At 40.6% G+C, this 23,429-nt stretch overlaps 1 protein-coding gene across 1 annotated transcript in view; it reads left to right on the plus strand.

Moving 5' to 3' along the window:
- Nucleotides 1-1,138: 1,138 nt before the first annotated feature.
- CUBN (cubilin) overlaps nucleotides 1,139-23,429 on the plus strand; it is a 142,050-nt gene continuing 119,759 nt past the window's right edge. The window contains exons 1-17 of the mRNA XM_015618252.3: nucleotides 1,139-1,343; nucleotides 1,511-1,640; nucleotides 1,963-2,055; nucleotides 3,032-3,070; nucleotides 3,855-3,956; nucleotides 4,855-4,958; nucleotides 8,587-8,713; nucleotides 10,161-10,329; nucleotides 11,057-11,188; nucleotides 12,382-12,477; nucleotides 13,020-13,141; nucleotides 15,301-15,487; nucleotides 17,213-17,331; nucleotides 18,652-18,883; nucleotides 19,602-19,783; nucleotides 20,571-20,733; nucleotides 20,936-21,126. Coding sequence (XP_015473738.1) covers nucleotides 1,225-1,343; nucleotides 1,511-1,640; nucleotides 1,963-2,055; nucleotides 3,032-3,070; nucleotides 3,855-3,956; nucleotides 4,855-4,958; nucleotides 8,587-8,713; nucleotides 10,161-10,329; nucleotides 11,057-11,188; nucleotides 12,382-12,477; nucleotides 13,020-13,141; nucleotides 15,301-15,487; nucleotides 17,213-17,331; nucleotides 18,652-18,883; nucleotides 19,602-19,783; nucleotides 20,571-20,733; nucleotides 20,936-21,126 — 2,307 coding nt within the window. The 5' untranslated portion in view covers nucleotides 1,139-1,224. The remainder of the gene's footprint in view (nucleotides 1,344-1,510; nucleotides 1,641-1,962; nucleotides 2,056-3,031; nucleotides 3,071-3,854; nucleotides 3,957-4,854; nucleotides 4,959-8,586; nucleotides 8,714-10,160; nucleotides 10,330-11,056; nucleotides 11,189-12,381; nucleotides 12,478-13,019; nucleotides 13,142-15,300; nucleotides 15,488-17,212; nucleotides 17,332-18,651; nucleotides 18,884-19,601; nucleotides 19,784-20,570; nucleotides 20,734-20,935; nucleotides 21,127-23,429) is intronic.

Below are 23,429 nucleotides of genomic sequence, written 5' to 3' on the forward strand. Positions count from 1 at the left end.
ACATTAGCTGACATCCTGACTTCACATTCATGTTCTCAGTGTGCATCTATCTCTTTTTGACATGACATGAGTATTTTTCATCACCATGTTAAATTTCTTCACAGGTTGTTTTAAGCTCATAATGTTTCCATCTGTGAAAGCTGTAGAGTTCATTCAATCCCCCAGCTCCAGGGCAGGTTCCACAAATATTTGGGATATCTGTAGGTGACAAGTACAAACTGGAGCAGAAAGACAGACTGAGCAGAGTTAGGAAGTGTAGGAGCTCCATGGCTTCCAGGAAGGTCTGGGGCTTAAAGGATGCTGATGTTACCTACAAGCAAGAGCAGCTACAGCTGTTGCTACTCTTCTCAGTAGAGTTTTGAAATTGAGCAACCTGAATAAAATGTCTACTGAGCAAAAAGATCAAAAAGAATGGTGGTGGACCTGGTTGTCAGGAAGCTCCTAGCATGAGGAAAGAAAACACGCAGAGAGCTCCTCTAAGCAGGAAGAACAAAGCTCAGCAAAGTCTTGTGCAAGGGGAGTATGGAGACTCTGGCAAAGGCAAAGGGGAGGTGGGGCATGGAATCTGTCATGGCTTTCAGCAGCAACAGCCTGAGCCTCAGCATCTGGGGACTGAGTTGCTCTAGAGTCAGAGCAACCATATTCAGTTAAAATTGTACTTAGCTGTTGTAATCCATGGGATGTTGTTCCATATTGCTGACTTGCTTTTGTCATCTGCCCAGTAAATTACTGACTGGAAGCTTCTCTTTCAATAGAAATATTCTTTGCCAACCACTGTGGGTTTTACATTTGGGGTTGGGGATTTTTTTGGTAACGATTTAGGTTCTTTAGTACTGCCAAATAATCTTTCCTTTGCCCCTGTGGTGCAGCATGTAGGAGAGCACTTTCTGCAGATTGCAAGGTTCTCAGGGACACAAGAGGTGCTCAGCTGTACAAAGGGCAAAGACATAGTGATAAATACAGGCAGATTCCATTTAATGACCTCTCAAAGCTCCTGAACCCAGAAGACAAAAGAAGAAAAATGCATTTAATGTCTAGGGGATTTGTGTGCTGTCAATCTTTAATTAAGGTATCCGAGATAAAGTTCACCCTTGCAAGACAAGGCAGCAGAATGGGCACCTTGTGAAGAAGGAGCTGTGTGAGAGCAAAGGGCACCTGGGCTCACAACAGCCCAATCCAGCACTGGAGGTTTCACTTCAAGTGCAGGACAGCTGGAGGAGAGCAATGCTTTGGGCTTCTCCTGCTCCTGGGCTTGTAGCTGTGTTATTATTACTTACTGGATTGAGCTGTGACCCAAACCACCATGAAAAAAAGAGGCAGAAAAGAGCCACATATGATGAGCAGTAAGTACCATTGCTTGCAAATGCATTTATTGTTATGGTGGCTTGTAAATGATGGTAATGGGAGCAGAATGACTTCACTACATCTCTATTTTACATACTCTGTGGCAGATATGTGTAACTAAATGATCTCTTTATTTTATTTTATTTTTTTTTCCAATACACAACAGGCCTCGTCTATCCTCCGAGCAGGGTAATTTAGTGTTCCATGCTGGCTCCAGCAAAAATATTGAATTTAGAACTGGACCACTGGGGAAAGTAAAATTTAATGAAGAAGACCTTGCAGAACTTTTTAGTCAGGTGATACAGTTATTTTCCATTAATTTATTTTCATTTTTAGTTCTACATATTAATAGTTAAATTGTTTTCACGAGTGTTGGACATGCTTTGTATTTTATTTTATATTATCTATATCAGCAGTCTAATATGAAAGTAAGCCATTGCAGACTTGTAAAGTAATCATGTCATTGCAAACGATAATGAGAAGATTAAATTGTGTATGTAGTAGAGCTCTCTGTATTTAAGTGGACTTTATAATAGAAAAGTTATGCAAGGACTAAACTTTCCTAAGCTTTTGGAAAGTCAAAGTTTGTTTCACATTATCTCTATTGTTTAACTTTAGGTTAGAGAGAGTAGCACAGAGATTCAAGAACTTAAAACAGCCAGTGGTGCCTTGCAGAATGTATCCCAGCAGATTACTCTGCTGACCTCCAAGGTGAGCCATACCTTCATGTTATCCTCCTCCAGCAATCCCAGGTTTCCATTCCTCACACTAATATTAAACAGCCTGCTTCATTCTGGTATTTCTGGACGCAGTTTAGGGAACTGGAGCAGAGTCCCTATTTAATATCAGCTTGGAGTCTGTGTTTAATTTGAGATACTTATTCAGTAACTCTGTAGACAATGGAAATACTTCTGTAAATCCCCCCAAAATTTCCAGTTCAGTGATTCTTCTTTGTTCATTGTCAGCATCTGTATTGACTATATCCTCTGACAGTTATGGATAAATTCTGGAAATGGACCATATATGTTTTCATAGGTGCTATGCAGGTATCCCATTCCATAGATGAAATGGGCTATAGGGGTTTGCAGTGGAAAGAAAAGACGGTGGCAGTAATTTTGTCACTCCTTGCCCCTGATTTTTTTTTTCCATGAGAAGTTTTGATTGCCTGATTTAAGTGTCTTTTGTTACAGTGTTTCCACAAGTTCCTTATAGGAAAATATTTTATAGTGTAAGAGACCTTCCTTTAGGGAAATTGTGCTAGTATGTATCCATCACATTCTCTGATTCAGTGTCAACTTGCTGTTTGTGGTTACAAGCCACTGAGATATGGAAACCCTTTTCTTGGCTTTTGTGCTCTGTCCCAGACCTCTGTCCTTGTTATGCATGTGAGGTCCCAAACAGGAATAGTCACACTCTCAGTTTTCAGCACCTGAATGCATCTTTGCAAGATTGAGTCTTGCCTCACGGATCCAAGCTGGGACATATTTAAGCTGTCATTTTCTGAACAGCCAAACCCACCAAAACCTCAGTGAATGGGGCCTCATTTGGATCTGACTGTCACCTGGTTTTACATACCAGCTATTGTCTTTTCTCAGAGGAAAATGTTTTGTGAGTTTACCAGTTTCCAGCAAGTACCTCTGTGGCCACTCTCATACTAAGCACAATGTAATTCACATTTCTTTTGCAGATCCTGAGTCTTGATAACAAACTTCAAAGCTTACAGCTGGTAAGTAAATGGGAAGCAAACTAGAGATCAGAAAGAAAATCTCAGCCTCAAGTAAAGGTTGTAAACCAAGTAAAGCCCCAAGTGAGGTTTCAATGATTAAACAGCTAAATGGTTGCTTTCCTCTCATGCATTCCTCAGGAAAAACTTTTTTGGTAACAGAAGGTAAAAAAAAAGCACCAAGATTTGTGGAGGAGATGATATGTCTTCTTACAAAATATAAACTGTGTAGGAGCCTGCATTTCTTAATGGAAAAACAGTTGTGCATTCAAGAACAGCACGTAGATACCAAGGAGAAGTAAACTTTTCCTTCCCTGGTCTGTCAAGATAAAGACCAGAAACTCAAACTGGATTTTTATTGTACTGGAACTAAGTTTCAGCTGTTGCCTGCTTCTCTAGTGAGCTTGTGACAAGCCACACCTACAGGTGCCAGTAAAATCAATTGTCAGATGAAATAGCCATGGAATCAAAAAGACAGGATGACCCTCCATCTAGACTCCCGGTCTGCTGCTGATGAACAGTCTCTATTAATATTTACCTTTTACAGGGCTTTTCTCATCTTAGTGCTTGACCATTCTGTGTATGAGAATCACAGCATCATTATTTTGTACAGGGATAAGTGAAATAGCTCAAAACTTTTACAAATCAACCTTGCTTAAAAAAAAAAAAAAAAATTAGGAGGAATTCAGGAAAGAATTTGGAAAGAAGAAAGATTTGTCTTGAAAATAGATGCTAATGGAACACCAGCTGAGCAGAAACCTTGTTTTCTACTTTTCCGGCATTTCAGGACATCCAGAGGAGAGCCTGCAGTAGTAACCCCTGTAAGAACTCAGGGACCTGTGTAAACTCACTGGATGGTTTCTTTTGCCTCTGTCCCAGAAACTGGCAGGTGAGTCTTTGGCCTCCTCAACTGCAGAGTGTGTATTTTAGCTGTGAGACTGCATCTATGTTAGTGTGATTGCCACGAAGCACAGCATTTGGGGTTGCTCAGGACAGAGTGGGGTACACTGAGCAGCAGAGCAGCAGTATCACTCATTGGTCAAAGAGCTACATGTTTGCTTCTCAACAATATCAATATATGTGTGTAAAAAAAGAAGCTCAAAGCATTGGGCCAAACCCTGTGCTGTTACATGCAGGCGATGGCCCATGAAGTCAGTGATTCTTGGCAGTTCCCACAGCAGAGAATTGGTCTGGTTTTTGCTGAGCACTGAACTGAACTGTGTGCCTTGCTGTTGACCTTACGCAAGGATAGAGAGAGACGGGGGAAGGGATGGATATTTATTCAGTCTTAAACAAGTAAGACAAACAGGGTGTAAATAATCAAAAGTTAATTCTGAATTTTTAAATCCAGAGACTTTACTATCAAATGCTTTAATGGTGCAATTTTGTGCACCAGAGGTGAAAATGTTATATCTTCTTCTCAAAGGATTTCAACTTAAATGTTACCCCAGCAAGATTTGGGTCAAAATTGATGTGCTTTCCTGATAGAAACAGATTATAAGAAAATTTTCTGAGTCTTTTTTCTAGTTGGAAAATGTGGGGATGACAGAAATGTGCTGTTCACATGCTTTCTTACATCTGAGACATTTATCCCCATCTGACTGATAGCAAGGGTCACAGAAACACAGCTGAAAAATAAAGTTTTGTTATTGTGTTTCATAAGGGAAGCTGTATTGATAACAGCCCATGGTTTGTATATCTTTGAAAACTATGTTAAACACTGGGTCCATGGTTTGCTTCATTTCTCAGTTATTTGGAAAATAAACTGGTTTTCTATTTCATCTTAGGGCCCCCTGTGCTCAGTGGATGTTAATGAATGCCAGATTTTTGCTGGAACAGAATTAGGCTGCCAGAATGGAGCAACTTGTGTGAACACACCAGGCAGCTACAGGTAACCTCTCAAAACCAGACAAAAATATCCCATGTAGAATACTCTGCTTCTTTTGTGCCCCATATCATGCCTGCAGCACTAGTTCTAGAAATAAATCTGTTTAATATCTATGCTCTATAACCCCTTGCAGTCTAGGAACATACAAAATCCTTACTTCACTGAGCCCACTGCAGACACAGACACAGAAAAGCCTCCAAAGCCATTGCCTGCTTTGACACAAAAAGGTCTTTGACATAGACCCATCACACAGCCTTGCCAGGGGAGAAAGCTGCAATTTGGAGACTGGCTCCAGTGCCCCACCCCCCTGCTGTGGGTGCAGCTGCTTTAATGGGAATTTCCTGCACCATGGGATGTAGCTGGGGCAGTGGAAGCTCGTACTGGTCTGCAACCAGTGCTCACCAATGTGCCCACAGAGCACAGCCTTGTGTCCATCCCTCCACTATCACCTCCCCCTTGAGATCAAAGGGAGTGAGGAGAGGAAGGAGGTGATCACCTGTGATCACTGGCATTCCCAGCACACTCATTTGGTCAGAGCAGGGTGCTAATAACACCAAGATCATGGTTCAATCCCCATGTGAGCCATTCACTGAGGCTTGGACTTGATGATCCTTGTGGGTCCCTTCCAGCTCAGAATATTCTGTGAAATCAGAAACTGTTCTCTGAAATGTCTTCATCCCCTCCAAATACACAGGCACTGCTGGGACATCAGCAGAGCAAGGAATGCACAGTGCTGCCAGGCAGCAAGGGAGGAGAAGTGCTGTCTGCAGCCTTCTGCCCAAGGGGGTTCCTGGGCTGCCTGTGTGCTGGGCCCCACACTCATGAAGCCCCCGGAGCCTGTTCTTCTCTGACTGTGCCCAGCTACTTAAGAAACATGCACTTGCTTACGGGCAAGCCATCCTGAACATTTTGTGTCTCATTCTTCAAAATGTCAAAGAATCTGGTAAATAAATAACTTTCACATATAATACAAAGCTATCCCTGTGCAATGGGCACAAGCATGCTGGAGAGCATGCCACAGCTTTCTGCAAAGCATTCTGTCTCCTGCTTCAGCATAGAAATCTTAGCCCCCACAAATACTTGGTTGATGTAACACTGGCCTATAGTGCTTTGTCAGTTCTTGGAAGAACTGCAAACAAAGGGAGTTCTCCTTTGTTTCAGCTCTCCTCATGCTTCAGCATTAACACAGTCTGCTGAGGTGTCACAGGCACGTGATGCTTCCTGGAAGTTTACTTTGATTTTAAAGGATGTTTCTAGCTTGTCTGCAACAGATATTTGTCAAGGAAACAACACACAAAGTAGTCTGCCTTTATTTGTTTCTTATTGTGCTCAGAGAGGTATGGGTGTGTGACTAAGTTAAGGTTTAAGGTCTGCTGTTTTCGCAAGCATTGTCATTGTATTCATACGGTCACGATTCCCCAGTTTCTTCCCTGGTGTACTGCTTGCCATCCTTGGTACTTGCTGAATCAATGCTTCATGAAATGAACTAAGACTTCTTCATAAGTCATTGAAACCTTAATATTGCTGCTTTTGCATCACACACTCAGGATTATGATATAGTCCCTTCCCCAAGTCCATTGTACTATCGTTAGTTCTACTTTGACATATTATTGTCTTACTTATTTCTGAGTGCTCCACAAATGCTAAATCCACCCACTGGCAGAGCATGACATCTCTTTCCAGCGACTGTGAGGACATTGCTGCTAAGCTTTCTGGGGCTCAACAACCCAGGTCACCTCACTAATGCTCTGGGATAGTTATATACATCATTGTGGACTGCAGCCAAAGAAAAGGGTAATGTTTCCACAGCCTGCAGAGATAATACCAGGTGATGGAAAGTACTGGATTAGGTACCATGAAATGGAACATAATGCAGTATTCACCCCTGGTTCATATTCTTTTTCTGCACACTTTTCCTCTAACTCAGGAAAGCTGAAACATGAGGAAAAAGAGCAGGTATCCAGAAACACCTTCCTCAGTCAGAATCTTAAGGAGACATTGTATCAGTTGGATGAAAGGCTGTGAAAGTCCCCATGTCTATCAGACTTCTGTGTCACAACCAAAACAACAGGGGCCTCATCACAACGTGCTCATGTGAGTGAGTCATGGGAGAGAACCACGGCAGTTCCAAGCAGCAATGCATCACATTTTGGCTGAAGTGTCTTGCAGTGTGACCTACTTCTTGAAGCTCTTCTCTGAGAAACTTCAGATGGGTAGCAGGTTAATCTTTGCCAGAGTAGACAGGAGACAGTGCCATTGTTCTCCTCCTTTGGAGATGGTTGGATTGCCTTGTTGTGTCCTTTGAAGTTGAACATGAAGCTCTGAATGTGCTTTAGACATACAAAAGTCATCTGGTTCCCTGACCTGTTGCCTCTGTGCTTGCCCAGGCTGAGCTGCTGCACTGATGGGAAGGTGTTGCTCTGCTTGCTGTCTCTTACAATAGTGAACATGCTGTCCTGCACTGCAGACTGCAGTTAAGCATTAAGCTGTTGTGGGTTTTTGAAGCCTAAGTTTGTCCTGGGTGCACTGTTTAGTTACCTGCAATTGGCTTATGAAACTGCTATTTCAGCTGAGCGTGTGACACGGTGGAAGGGACAGCAGCAGCTTATTTTATATAAATTGCTCCAAGGTCCAGGTCTGCTGCACTGGAATACCCTATTCCCAATTCTGCAGAGAAATGCTTTTACTGAGCATTTTTTTATTAGGCAGCTTTAAAACAATCCAAGAAGGGTGTGTACCTGCCATATGTCTCTGCAAGCTGCAGACATTGCAGCTTATAACTTGAATCCAAATGAGTCTCACTGTCATTTTATTAAGAAGATAGTGATCTGATAGGAGATTTTCTGTACAGTTATATCTCTTTTAGTTGTATTTCAGAGCCTCACATTTTATCTATGTGGAAATAGAGCCAGAGAAAAGGGAAACATTATCCAATGGCTTAGAAGTTCTCAGTTTCAGTTCCACCACATATGTATAATGCTGTAACCATGCTCTGCCCTATAAATAAGCTATATGATGCATGTGGCAGTTTTCAAACCAGATCCTCCCAGTAGAATGTCTTCTTTCTATCCACTACTTTGTTCTTCCCACCCCACCAACCCCAAATTCCACCTCTTGCCTACCACTCATCTCTAAAAGCTGAGGTGCTGCTGAGACAGCAGCTGTCTATGGTTGTGGTGTTGGGGTGAAGGTACCCCACTCTCTAGGACAGGCCAGACATTGCATTTCTGCATATTGCTAGAAGTATCTGGACTCATATGATGGTCGTAACTGAAAAAGGATGCTTAGGTGCTCGTTGAGTGAAGTGGGGGTTTCCATCCATGGGGGTTTCTGTTTAAGTCTTATGTTAGACTTTTCTTTTTTTCTGTATTTGTGCTTATGAATGTAACAAAAGGCTGTAGATCCTTCCATAGGGCCAGACAGTCATGAATATACACAAGCCTCAAATGATTCTTGAGTCTCTGCTTAACAGGAGATTTGCCTCTCTGCATGATCATTAGCAAGATTGTTAATACAGGTAAATAGATGTATTTTGTAAGGAACTCCCCATAAAGTGGAGAACGGCAATGAACAATCTTTAACAGTGGTAGAAAGGCAAAATTTTGATTTTTCTTTTCACTTTCACTGTTAGCTGCACCTGTACTCCAGAAACCTATGGGCCTCGCTGTGCCTTGAAGTTTGATGACTGCCAGGAAGGATCTGAGGCACTCTGTGAGCATGGCCTCTGTGTAGACGAAGAAAGAGATCAGCCCCACAGGGTAAGGGACAATGTATAAACTTCATTGTACAGCACAGCAGGAGTAAGCAACAAATACTGCTGAGCATGACAAAACTACATAGCACAAACTGCTGCTGGAAAACAGCAAGAAAGGCCACTATACAACATAACAGCCTCTCTGCTGTACTAAGGGTGGCAGAAAGAATAAAAAATGTCATATACCTTGTTAAAGGTACTTGTCACAGTATTAGATCTGCTACTACATCCATAAGCATCTTGGGAATATTTTTTTATAAGTAAAAGTCTTATTTGAAATATAATATTATTACCGTTCATTATTTTGGAAGAATTAAATGGCTAGAATATTTTACTGCTTAAATTATTAAGGCGGACAAACAACATTAATCTTATTTTTCCTGGGAAAAGGCATACCAGTGGAACATTAATACCAAGGCCCTGGAAGCTGCCAGGGCTGCATGGTGACTGTGTGGCTGCTGCTCATCTTTGGTTCTTCTCAATGTCAGCTGGATGTGGTGTCTGACTCCAGCCCCAATCTTTCCAAGCATCTGCGCTGGGTGGATGCTAGCCCACACTTGAGTGCTCTTCTGGAGCAAGACAGCTCATTCCATTTGGGCGAGAATCTGGGTACAGGGTGTTCATTCCAACGGGACAGATGAGCCATGCCAGCTTCGGTTCTTTCCACTTGGAGCAGCACTCCAAAACCACCCAGCCAAGCCTGTGCTCCTTAATGCTCCTATATGCCCATGCACCATTCCAGTCACAGCACATATTTCTTGTGCTTTGCTATAAAATTATTTCTTAATTTTCAGAAGTTTCACAACTCATCACTTATTTTCTGCTCACTTTTTGTTGAGAATGGTTTTCAAAAGGGTTCAGTGTTGGCTTAACAGTGTCTGCTCCTGTAACAATCAACAATAAAGTTCCCATTAGCTTTAATTGGACCAAAGCTAGATAAATGCTGAAATCTGGCCATTAGTAAAGTTTACTAGAAAGAAAACTGTTTTCCTAAAAGAAAACATGTATTTGCAATTTAATGTCATTGCTGCACATTGCATAGACTACTGAATAATTCAATTAAAAGAAAACAGCTAAGATGATTTCAGGTTGCTTATGCTTATCACTGTCCTGGTTAAAAAACAAGTTGCTGATTTTTAATTAAGTTTATCTACAGCTCATAATTGATCTTATTTTCTCTGGGAGCTTTGGGGTAAATTACAGTTTTCTTTTATGAACATAATGAATGAGCCTGAGTTGCTTCCATAATCTGAATAAGTAAATTCAGAGGAAGAAATAGACTGAGAAAACTACTGAAGCAACTTACCAGACAAAATGTGCAAGCCATGTAATGCTCTGAAAGCTTTCTTGCTATAGTTTGAAAGCCATTTTATGAAATTAACTCCTTTTTTTGCCTTTCTCTTGGCAATTGCAAATGTCTTAAATATGCAATGTGATGTTTTCTGTGGCAGCCCAAGTACCGCTGTATCTGTGAGGCTGGCTGGATGTCCCCTCCTGGCAGCCCTGCCTGCAGTGCTGATGTAGATGAGTGCAGCCTCCCTAATCCTCCGTGTTCACAGGATCCACCTGTGCAGTGCCACAACACTCAAGGCTCCTACACATGTGGCCCCTGTCCCACAGGTATCTCGTCCTTCCATGCTCTCAGGTTGGCAGAGGTACTACTGCCTGTGTATCATAAGCACAGACACAGGATGCAGATGAGAGTAACTCCATGAAATGCTTTGGTCTGTGTTCTAGGGAGTAAATGCAGGTTATGTTTTATATAGGTAACACAGGCAGTGGAGTCTAATGCATGATTTATCTCATTCTAAACTGAGCACCTAAATAGGTATCATGTTCATAGATACCTTCCTGTCCATCATGTCCTATCACCTTCGCATAAGAGATCTGCAGTACTTTCACATCTGTATGTTTCCTGCCCTAAGGCAATATAAAAATCTGATTGTTACCTCAGACTGTATAACCTATGATTACTCGTCCTGAGCTGGGCAGGTGGTGTCTATGGGAGAAGATTTAAAGTGTTTAACTGAAGTTGCAATAAAGCTTTCCTGCAAAATGAACGTAAGTGCACTAGACCAGAACTGTATCCTCTTTATGTAAAAGTGTGTTTGAATCTGAAATATCCAGAATACAGTTAAAACAAAACATTCTTATGTACACATCTCTGCCCTGTTGTGTCTGAAACCTAATTTTCAGACTGGTATTAATTTTAATCAGTTATGAGCAGATCCAGTCTTGTGCTAATGAAGTGAAATTCAATTGTACTCTATGAAAAGATTTGGTCAAAGAAGAAACCAAAAAGGCCAGGCATTTTCTTTTTGATGTCTTTTCTGTGCTGCTTTTTTAGGCTGGCAAGGAAATGGCTACACTTGCCAAGACATTGATGAATGTGCAAGTAATAATGGAGGCTGCTCAACAGCACCCATGGTCCAATGTATCAACACAGTTGGATCATTCCGCTGTGGACTCTGTCCACCAGGTAAAATGGATTTCTTGTTGATAATACTATGGAAGGGCTTAAAAGATGAAGATTCAGCACATTTGAGCCTGTTTTGGGGTAGATTTAAGAAGCTGAAAATTGGTTCATAGAAAGAAATATTCATAATACTGTAATAGAGAATGCAGAATGAGTCCAAGTATATTCAAACTGCTTCAGCTATTAATGAACATTGTATAGAGTATGCCTCTAAAGATGATCCTCTGAAATGTGTTTCTCTTGTACTAGGTAGCTGTTTTCAGTGTTATAGCCTTGATTTGGTGAAGTACTTCCTTTACAAGATCATTAATGAGAAAAAAGGATTGCATAATTATAGTAGTAATTTCATTGTTTTTATTAATTGAAGGAGTATCCTGTGTGCCATAAATCACAGGCTGTATTGTCTTCAGTAAAAAAAAAAAAAGGCTTGATAATTGTCATGCTCTGAATGCTGTCTGAGGAGGCAGTGTTTCCACTGCAGTACAGCTCAAGAAGTGGAACTTGCATCTTAGGTCTTTATAATTTATGGTTTACGATTTCAAATGCTTTCTGAAATGTATGGTATCAACACTAGAAGTATAGCAGGAAGAAGTCTTTCTAATTGACTTTTTGATTGCTATTTAAATGGCAATAGACTGCAGGTAGTGAAGGCTCCTAGTTATTGAGTGCTGAAGGGATGTAACCATGCTGTGAAATGTGGTCTCAGACAAGTTTTGATGATGTCAGCTCTGGCCATAAGGAGTTGTGCTGCAGGGCTTTGGTCCTGAAGCTCCTGAGAGGATCTGGGTGTTGTGTTTGAGATCCAAGGGCTGCTTTGGTGTGCAGGAGGAAAATGTCGGGATGTGGTTAAGGCTGACTGGATGTAGATGTGTAGGGAGGACAACACATGGTGACTGAGAGACATGGGCTTCTGTGGTTTCACTGACTTTACCTATATTTGGCATATACTAATTTATCTTTTTTTCCACAACTATGGAAGGATTTATTTACAGTCAGAATCCATCCCTACAATGAAGGAGCTACAATAAATATGCCAGGTTTTTCTTCTGGAGCTATCTCAATTCTTTATTTTTTAACTGCAGAAGACAATGATTTTAGACCATGAATCACTGTTTTGCTCACCAGTTGATTGTTTTACTGTCAATTCTCAAAGAAAATAGTTTGTTACAGACTAACTGAGATTTACCTCTGAACAGGTTATGAGGGAGATGGACAAACATGTATCCAGGTTGATATCTGTTCAATAAATAATGGAGGGTGCCATCCTTTGGCTACTTGTACCTCAGCTCCAGGTATGATGCTTTCTTAAAGACTGTAAGGTAATATCAGTATGAATTTCAAGGAGGATCTGGTTAGGATGAGTCCACTTCATAGTAACATATCTAGATTGCAGCCCCTTTGCCACAGTCAGTTTTGCCTCACACAAAGGATTTTACAGGCAGGTCAGCTAAAGCCAGAAGACTTTTTCACAAATACTGACAGAAGTAGATTTAGTCTCTACCAAAAAGAAGACTTTATCCTAAAACTGTGGAGACGTTCACCATTTCTCTTTGATGCAGTTTTCCAGTTATACAGCTGCTTTTACCATTCCCTTTCCCATAAGTACCCTTTGACTACCCCACCACTTCCCATGGAGGTGACTTTGGACTCTCAGGTACCCCCAGCAAAACAACACATGGCTCTTTACATGGTCAAACTGGGCACTGACCAGGGAAGGTGTCAAAAGATCAAGTTAGAATTATATTAAGACACTACTTCAACATGTCGAGGACATTTTCAGACATTGGTATTATTGTAACAGAATTACATTCTGTATCTTGTCTTATCTCCCAAGGGCCCATGGCACTTTGTTCCTGCAAATCCGGGTACACGGGAAGTGGGTACGGGCCGAACGGGTGCTCTCCTCTCAGTGATATCTGTCAGCTGCAAAACCCTTGTGCAAATGGACAGTGCTTGGTAAGTGCTGGGCTCCTCACACGTGGTGACAACATTCAGTAGTTATAACCAGTCAGGGAGACTTGGTGAGAAGGCTGAGTGCAGACATTCTGCTGGGAATGAGGCAAAGTCAGTGGAGAGGGCAAGATTAAAGGATATACCTGAGGAAAGCAAAATGAATGTCAGGGCACACAAGCCATTTCTTTCTTTGTGAAGTAGAGGTAGCAATCCTGGCGCTAATGGCCTGAGAAGTTGTTGAGCATGCCATTGCATGCTAGCCAATGGAATGCTCATGCTGATGGGAGAGAACTGTTCTTGGTGGCACAGGAAAGGAATTTACCACCCTGAATCATGGGGAAATTACCCATGATAACAGAACCAGTACCTCTGCTGACCTTCAGACTATTAATATCCAGCAGAGTTGCTTACGAGTTCGTAGTCTGATCTTGTGAAAGTGCCCTGGAGTCTCAGGCTGTTTATATGAACATGGAAAGGGTGTTTCAAGGGAATTGGTTGCACTGATGGTAACCAAGTCTTTTGGATCTAAACTGATAGGGGTATCAATTCATTCTCATGCACAGTGAGCATTTAGTTTGTCCTCATGGACCCTGTGAAGGCTTTTTAGGCTTCCTTAGTGAGGTGTGCTGTGCCTTGGAAAGTCCATGCTGCAGACCTGGGGATTTTCTTGTGTAAGATATTTATGATGATGATTTTGCTGAAATGCTCACAAATGCTATTTTTTTGTTCCAGTAGAGTCTTTTCCCATTTATCACCATTAGGCTGCTGATATCCCCCTTTTGGTTGTCCCTGCAGGCACAGGGAAAATGGGACATAAGATATGGATTTGGCAGTGTTAGGTTAACAGCTGGATTTGATGATCTTAAGGGTCTTTTCCAAGCTAAATGTTTCTATGATTCTGTTGTTTATTACCACTTGCTTTTTCAATTTTCTGTGTGAAATGTGATGGTCCTCTCACACTCTGCTCCTTACCAGCACTCCTTGCTCTCTATTTTGTATTTTATCTACTGTGTCTTCACTCATATTTAAAGATATTTATAGGCCCTTTTGTGCCCATATCTTATGTGCCCATAAGATACTTTTTCCGACTATTTACTTCATTTTAGTCAATCTATTAAAATATATGGCATCTTCCCCTAAATATATGCTAACATGCAACAGTAGGCAATCATGGCTACAAACTAGTAACTGAAGATAATAACACAGATATTTAAGTGATGGGACTACAGAAGCATCTGATAAAATAGAGAAACAACTATATTAGGCCAGCATAATAACAGAGAAAATATAATGTCAATTAAGTATAAGGCAACACAGATCAGACCTTTTAAAACAACATTCAGAGCCCTAAACACACATCAAAACCCTCTTCCATCATATTGAAAATCTCTTTGGGACACAGAGGACATGAATAGATAATGGAAAAGCAAACAGAGAATGCAATACACTGGCTGTATATCATCAAAGGTGGGATTGTAGCCTGTACCTGGGACCATGTTCTGCTTTACCTTTAAAGATTATGTCTAGAAAATAAGAGATATAAGGTAGGAGGACATATTAAATTGAAACAGTTACAGATATTTCCATATCTGTATCAGACTTGATTATACAGAGAAGCAGTATAGGTTGCGGCAATGGAAATGGAAATACACACAGAATAAAGAATAAAAATGAAAAGGTGATGAAATTGTTCCCCTTAAACATTCCTCAGGATGAAAATGAAAGTTAACAGCCCAAATAACTGCAGTGCAGAATTCCCAGAGAAAAGCCTTGAGAGAAATTACTCAAAAACCAGTTATCTTGCCTTGCTATTTATGAGGTTTAGGTGGTATGATTGACTTGATTCTAGAGTGATCATTCCAAAACCAAGCAAAGGGTTTTCTGACTGGCTGAAAAGGTTTTGATTTTTAAGAAAGTGATGTGAAAGAGCCCTGCTAAGAATTAACTTAATAGAAAAACCCAAAGAGATAGATAATCTGATTAGGTTTTATGTTTATTTTGGTATTCACCAGTGACCATCAAGGCCAAAAAATTCAAGGTTTTATTTCTTTACTCCAATATCTCCTCATAAAATAAGTGTAAACACCTGTCTTTCTGCTGACTCCATGGATTTTTTTAGGTGATTCATGCTGATAGTTTATTTGATTTATTTATATCTGTAGGCAACGATCTCTGGCTATTTCTGCCTGTGTAATGCGGGCTGGACAGGCCCTAACTGTACAGAGAACATTGATGAATGTACCAGCAACCCGTGTCAGAACGGGGGGACCTGCACCGATGGGGTCAATGGCTACTCCTGCGAGTGCACCAGCGCCTGGACAGGACCACAGTGCCAGACTGCCCAGCAAGGTACAGCCACAATCCTCCCCCTCCTTCCCTCCTGCCAAATGGGACAGCAGCCTTCAGCCAGTAGATGCTTGGTGCATGGGATTAACATGTGAATAAGAACTGAGTTATGATGTGAGAAACAGCCTTGTGTTTGGTGGATTAGAGGAGAGGTCCCAACCCAAATTCCCTCCAAGTCATAGTTTTCCATGAGCTTCATTTATAGCTGTTTTGTTTAGCAGTAGGAACACAACAATGAAGTTGGTCTGCAGGCCCAGTGGCCTTGGCTGGATGCCAGATATCCTAAAATCAGATCTCTTCTCCTGAGAAAGTGGTCTGGAAAGCTGTTTGGGAAAGAGGATCCAGTATAAGAAGAACAAGAGAATATATTGATGTTTCCCTTTTGTCCATATTATTTCATCTGTTATGAAGCAAAAACGTCCTGATGTTCTTAGTCAAGAGGAAAAGTCAGAAAAGGTTTTCAAAAAGAAATTTAATGAAAGAAATGCTGGGCATGAAAATGGTGGATTCTCAGTTTTATATTTACTGCAAGCTTCTCCCTTTTCCTCCTAATATAATTTATTCTGTTTATTTGAGAACCCTTTTTTGCCATTAATTTTAATAAAACAAGGTCACGACAGCATTCCAGTGAGTCCAGTGTCCTTGTGGCAACAGAACTGGCTCATTTTTATTGTAGATTGCTAAGAAGAAAGAAAATTACATTTTAATGTAATAGAGATTGTACAACTTTCACTGATTCCCTGTCAAATCTGCTCTATTTTAGAACTATTTTAGGCCTTTTTCTATTTTCCTGAAGTATCTAACGAGTAATGTTTTATTATTAAGTCCACAGGAGAAGAAATTTTATTTTTAGCCATCATAATGAAGGGATAGAGAACCAATTTTTATGCAGTAAGGAATCATACTGTACCACCTATTCTTTTAGTTACCAGTCAATGAAGAAAAAATTTATTTTCTTACATGATCATTTTGAATCTGGTTGAAAAAGTTGAGATGTTTTAGGCAGACATTTCAAATAAAACTATATTATTTTTACCACTTCTTGAAACAAAACAGTTTGGTGAGAATTGGCTATTTTTTTAGAATCAGTTCAACGTTAAACTACAGGTGCTTGGTGCACGCTGTAGTTATATGTGCATTATATTTTGGCTGCTTTGCAGACATATTTTTCTGTGGCTGTTTGGGCTTCTCAGTTCTCAGTTCCCATGTATTGAATGGTTCAGTGAAAGAACAGACCATGGTATATAATAAGAGAGATTATCAGGTCCAAGAATCTGACCAAAAAGAATAAAAGGAACAATAAAACTTCTTGAGGATAATTTCTATGATGTACCACTACTGAGAAAGACAATTTTGCATCATGTTAACTTCAAAATGCAAAATGATGTTTCAATGGAAGGGAAAATTTTGAGATTCAATCTGGAGGTATCCTTCTGGAAGCAAAGCAGTTTATGGACACTATCATGGGACAGACTCAATATCTTTTGACAGTATCCACATGTTCCAACTGATATTCTTTGTTCTTTTTCCAAGAACTATTTTTCTTTCAGGGAATTTGGGCTTTTTTCAGATGTCATTGAGAGGAAGTCCTAAAGATCCTTTTATAGAAGTACTTTTCAACATGGTTTTAAATGTTTAAGAAGAAAAAGCTATGCCAAAAAAGACGTTTTGTTTTAGTCTGTACAGTAATAGCACAAAATCTCTTTAATTTTCTCTCTTTTTTTTCAGTTTGTGGAGGATACCTCTCAGGCTTGAGGGGGACTTTCAGTTACCCTAACAACCCACACAGCCAGTGGTACAGCAGTGGGGTCAGCTGCGCTTGGGTTATTGAAACTAATCCCAACAAGGTAAAATAGAGTTCAACTTAAAGAAATCCTCAGCTTATCAGAGCAAACATGACTATATTCAAGCTACATGTGTTCCTATGTTGTGATCCAATCCCCTCAGAATAGATAGTTTTTCAAAAAATAAATTTTAGATTCTTACAAGCCTTCAGGCTCCTTAGCCTAAGGATTTGCTTGGGTTAGATTTTCCGGGCTTTTTCTAAGCAGCTGAGGGTTAGAGTTTCTTAATCTACCTCCAGCTACTGAAGGGAACTGCCCCACATTGCTTTAGAATGTGATCTGTGAATAGCTGCATGAGAAATGCTGTGCTCTGATGAGCTCCACGCGTGGTTCCTGAGCTAAGTGAGCTGGTCAGAGCCTGGTGCTAACAACACCAAGCCTATGGGTTTTGTGTAATAACAGCATTTGATTTTTTTTTAAGGATTAATTTTTAAATGTTGCACACAAATGTATATTCTGATTCTGATTGCATCTTACAATTCCACTTGTGTTATAAATAACAACTACAAAATATGCTACTCCATAACTTAGCATGAAATTTCTTATTTGGCATCTAAATATTTGATGTGTTTTGTGGAATGAATTAAGTAATTTTATAAACCAGTGCTTAACAGTGGTTTATACAGCATTACCTATATTACATATATACAGCATTACATATACACACATATGTATGTGACATGTCCTTAGCCTTAAGTCTGGGAGACACCACTGTCTTCAGCAGAGCATATTACAGCACATCAGTGAAGAATGTGAACAAACTTAAAGCTGTGCATGTCACTAAGCATCCAGAACCAGCTTTAGAGACACCAATTTTGTATGCACGAAACAAGATCATTGAATCTTTTAACTCCCATTACAGCATTTCAACCATAGCAAGGGTGAAAAATGCTAATTATCTGATGAAAAAACTGCCTAGGGAAACCTGGAATAAGGTATTTGATGCTGTGTTTCAAGCTTTTCCCATGGCTTGAAATTTAAACACACACACACACACACACACACACACACACACACATATATATATGTATTTTGCACATATAACACACACAGGCAAATTGTCTCAATTATTAATTTGTAGAAATAATGCTCTTTCCAGAAAATTTCACTGACTAAATTCTTATCTATCTTCTATCTTTTGAAGATTAAGATTCTTTAACATTCTTTTCTGTCCTGGAACATTTCAGGAAATGACGTAATGGCTCTAAAGCTCATAGATTCTCACAGTTGCATGAAAGCATATATCTGCTCTATAAAGTTTCTGCACAGATAGTGTCTCAGCGGATGGAAAAAAGAGATTTCTTGTTTTCTTGCTTCTATTAGATTCTGCGTATTACTTTCTCATACTTCCAACTGGGGACAAGTAATGAGTGTAACTCTGAATTCCTTCAAATCCACGATGGGCCTTCAGCATCAATGTACATGCTAGGAAAATACTGTGGCTTCCCAGGTCCTGCAGAGCTTTTCAGTTCCCACAACTCTCTGTATTTTTGGTTATACTCAAACCACACCATTACTGGAAGATTTACTGTTCATTGGGAATCTCAGGATCCTGGTAAGTTGATGAAATGCCAAGCATCTTCATGGTTTTGGAGTAAAATTAATGACTTATTTCCTTTGATTAGGAAACATTAGGAACAGAAGGACAGTATTTTTCAAGGAAGTGAGGCTGAAATGTTGACATACATATCACTTGAAGACATTTTCAAACTCTAGCTCTAGGCCTCTGCATGAATAGCTTTCAATAAATAGTTTTTTAATGCTGCTTTACACCTCCTGTGAGGAATCCCCCGGAGAGCATGTGTTTCTGGGGATGCCATTCATTTAGTCCGTTCTCTTTTCTCACAGAAGTTTCTAGTACTTTGAACAAGTAAGTCAATGGTTTGTTTTGTCATTGACAATTTACAACAGCCTTAATGTTCCAAAAATTATAGATTGTAAGGAATTGGGTTTTAAAGGAAATCTAACAGAAAGTCAGACTGTTTTAATCCATTCCAAACATGGTGCTTCTGATTATTGTTCTTAAGGCATATTATTCATAATTGGGTAAGAATCTTTCTTTTACTGTGCAAATCAGGAAATATTGGGAGTTTTCCTTTTAAAATTGAGTTGCAGAATTAAGAAGAAACCTGCTGATTTTTTTGGCTTTGTCTTTGTTTTTTAATTTATTCTGATCCCAAAGTGGTAGCTAGTTTTGACACTACAGGATGAATCATCTTCTGACCAAACATGCAGTGATAAAGACTCTGTTGTTCCATGTCTCTTTCTGTTAGAATGTGGTGGTGAACTGACAGGTACTTACGGCTCAATAAGCTCTCCAGGATATCCTGGTAACTATCCTGTAAACAGAAATTGCTTCTGGACCATCTCAACCAGTCCTGGCCTCCTCATCACATTTGCTTTTGGCACACTGAGCCTGGAATACCATGAAAATTGCAGTTATGATTATTTAGAGGTAAAGTGTAATTGTGAATTATCACAACATTTTGTGGATATGTTATTGCAAAACAAGATATTTCAAATTTTTTTTATGTACAGAAGGGGACTGTTTGAACATTTAATCCTGGGTTAAAATGCTCCTTTTTATTTACATATTCCAGCCATCCATGCACAATCAGAGACAATAGGACAGAAAGGGGAGGAGAACCTGCTTCACAGAAGTCCTGTGACAAAAAGAATGGGATTCAGGCCAAATACTTGACGAGAAGCTTTCACTTTCTTACAAAGTTCAGTCACCAAACTCCTTGTCAAATGTCAGCCCACAGAGAATTCATAAACCTATGGGAAACTATTCAGGAAAGGGATCTAAGACTAACAGTTTCATTTTGTAGTTCACACAGCTGTCCACGACCTGATGTATAAGCTTAGGGCTTTTTGTCAAATGTGACACAATGTTTACAGAATTCACCAATACCTTTTCATGGAAATGAGAAGCCACTTTGGAATAACATGCTGAGTGCAATGCAGAGCATGACTTCAAGAAAACATTTCAACAGTGTATCTCCTGATACTTTCTTTCCCTTTCACAAAACCCTTGATGACTTCTGGCAGCAGCATTGCAGCTCTGCTGGTTTCTTAGTTTCTTGGTTCCTCTGTGTTTAGAGGAAATTTCCTATGAGCTTTCCCTCCACCCACCATCCACAATACCTCTGGGGCCTCTGAAATAACTTAAAGAGTGTTGGTGCTGTTCAAAACTGGCACACATATGAGAATCCTAAATGTTGATCTATCATTTTGTCTAGATTCGAGATGGTCTTCTTCCACAAGACCCTGTCCTTGGTAAATACTGTAGCACTGGATCTCCAGCCCCACTCCAAACCACTGGTCCATATGCATTTATTCACTTTCACTCTGATGACTTGGTTACTGATAAAGGCTTCCATATTGTCTATACAACATCACCTGGTAAGTAAAATACTCAGGATTAAAGGTTGGTCTGTGACATTCTTGAGATAGAGCCAACAACACATGAAAGAATGTAATTAACACTTGCTCTTTAATAATAGAGTAATTCTTTTTGATTTGCAGACATTGTACAGAGGCAGCCTCAAAAGGAGTTACTGTACTTATGAATATCTCTTTTGTTGTTTTTTTTTTCTAAATATAGCAGATCCAAGTTGTGGAGGAAGTTTCACAGAGAGTGAAGGGGTTATCACATCTCCTTTCTGGCCCAACCCTTATATCAACAGCCGACAATGTGTCTACATTATCCGACAGCCAGAGGATGAAAAAATATTCCTCAACTTCACCCATATAGAGCTGGAGAGTCATAGTGGCTGTTCAGAAAATTATATAGAGGTGATTCCCTTAATCAATTGATATGAAAGTTTGATTGCATGTGTGTACAAGAGCATATATAATTTCTGTCCCAAGGGCCAATGCAGAAATAGGTGCTAATCAAATAACTAAACATACAAATTTACTAGGGTCCAAAAGTCACAGGGGCTGAAAGTGCAGGATGGTGCATTTGGAGTGAAGCAAAGATAAGAGAATGAGAAAATCTGTCTACCTTAACTCTAATTCTTAATTGTCTGTACATGATATGGGGGGAATTTTGACATTTGGTAAATGCATGTCAACTGCAAGAAAAATAGAATTAATGCCATAGCTGCTATGCAGCATTTTCTGTAGTCAAAGTGTTATATAGAAGATCTTGTTCTGACACTGAAAGGAAACACACCATATAAATTTTTATATACACTTTCCCAGGGAAATGGTTGAATTACCATTCATGGAGGTATTTACAAGATGTGTAGAAGTGACACTTAGGGACGTGATTTAGTGGTGGGCTTGGCCAAGCTCAGTTTACAGTTGGAATGTGAGATTTAGAGGTCCTTTTTAACCTTAATGACTCTATGATTATATATACATATGTAAAGCTGGGAGTTTATTGTTGCCATAACTGAAATCTTCCAAGTCTAATTCAGGAGTTGTTTTTATTCTAAATCTAGTTGTCAAAGAAAACAAAATGGTACAGGTTCTCTATATGGAAAATGTAATAATAATGCAGTACTGATGTCAGTACTTAGTGTGATCCACTTGAGGTGACTTTTGCTTTTACTTTTACTCCTAGCTCCAACATTGGTTTGCAATGTTGTGTTACATACAAATTTGCAGCTGTAGGGTGCCTTTTAACTACATGAGATAGCATGTTTTCAATTCCTTTGTTATCCCTAAGCCCAGTTTTGTGCAGCTGCCGCTCTGCACCCCTTGATCTGGCCGTGGAGGAGGTCTGGTGCAGCGCTGTGCAGGCCAGGGGCAGGGCCTGTCCCCATCCCTGGCCAGGGAGCAGGGCTGTCCTGGGCCGAGGGCACCTGCTGGGCTGGGCATGGACTGAGGCAGGCCAGGATGGGGGGCACAGGGGGAACCTGGCTCAGCAGAACCCCTGGCTGGGCACGGCAGCACTGTGGGGAGACAGAGACTGACCAGGCTGCAGGTTTGCTGGGGCAGGAGCTGACATGGGTCCTGGACAGTGGCAGGGTGCAGGTGGAGGCAAGGCTGGCCCCAGTGGTGATGCCCTCAGAGCCTGACAAGCTCTCTGTGTTGCTGGCCGTGCCCCTTCTCCTATCATGGCATCCCTGTTCTCTGCGTTGTGCCCCAGCTCGCCACGTCTCAAGGCCTCTACTGTCGTTCCCAGCCTGTATTTCTCTGTACAGCTGTAAACACCTCATCCCACATGGGATGGCTGCTTTGTACTGCTGCCAGTAAAAAACTGTGTCTGTGCTGTGCAGAGCTAAACAGAAGGAAAACAAACTGGGCACGGTCAGCAGCTGATTTGCGAAGGTGCTGCCGCAGCTGAAGCAGGAGGGAGCCATCCCTGTGGCCCCAAAACGGGGTCCAGCGCTGCCAGCCATGAGGCTCAGTGGCAGTGCAGGTTTGGTTTTGTATTTAATCTCTTCTTGACCAGTGAGGAACAGGCCCCTGTGAGCTCTATGCTGTCGGTATATTTTTAAAAGATGTTATTGTGTTGACATTGTTCCTTTCTCTCCTGTAATTCAAAGACCTAGGTTGGAATGAAGTGTAATTAGTTTCTGAAATGAGAGGGGAAGTGTGTTTAATGAAAACAGACAGCTTTTGTTTGTTTGGCCTGCTACTCCTCTTGCCTAATTGCTGGCAAAACAGCAGCTAAATTCACAGTAGCCAGAGAAACAAAACCATTTCTGTTGAACACCATCGGTTTGTATTAGTTCAGCAAGGCATTTACCTCACTGCTGATCAGTCACAAGCCCTTCAGTTTCCATGTGCTTCTGCCCTCCTCTTCTTCCTGCCCTCTTACTCTGTGGCTCAGCCCAGAGCAGAGAAATCGGACTGACATTTTCTGGCTGGGACAGTCAGTAAAACCAAAGTACTGTGCTCTGTTATTAAGGCCTGATTTTTCACATGTGCTTTTATAAAAACTGTCCCACTGGTTCATCTAGGGAGATAATTTTAAATTACTTTAAAAGTCACTCTCCAACAACTCTTTTGTCACTTTGGAAAGGTGCATTCCCTGGATATACCTGGCTGTACCAGGAAATATGTAGACTTTCCTCAGGGACCAGACACAGCTCACAGCACTTTCTCAGGAAAGGATGTTTAGTTTCTTGCTAAGTAAGGCATCT

Source organism: Parus major, chromosome 2, assembly GCF_001522545.3.
Source record: "Parus major isolate Abel chromosome 2, Parus_major1.1, whole genome shotgun sequence".
NCBI classification, from domain to species: Eukaryota; Metazoa; Chordata; class Aves; order Passeriformes; family Paridae; genus Parus; species Parus major.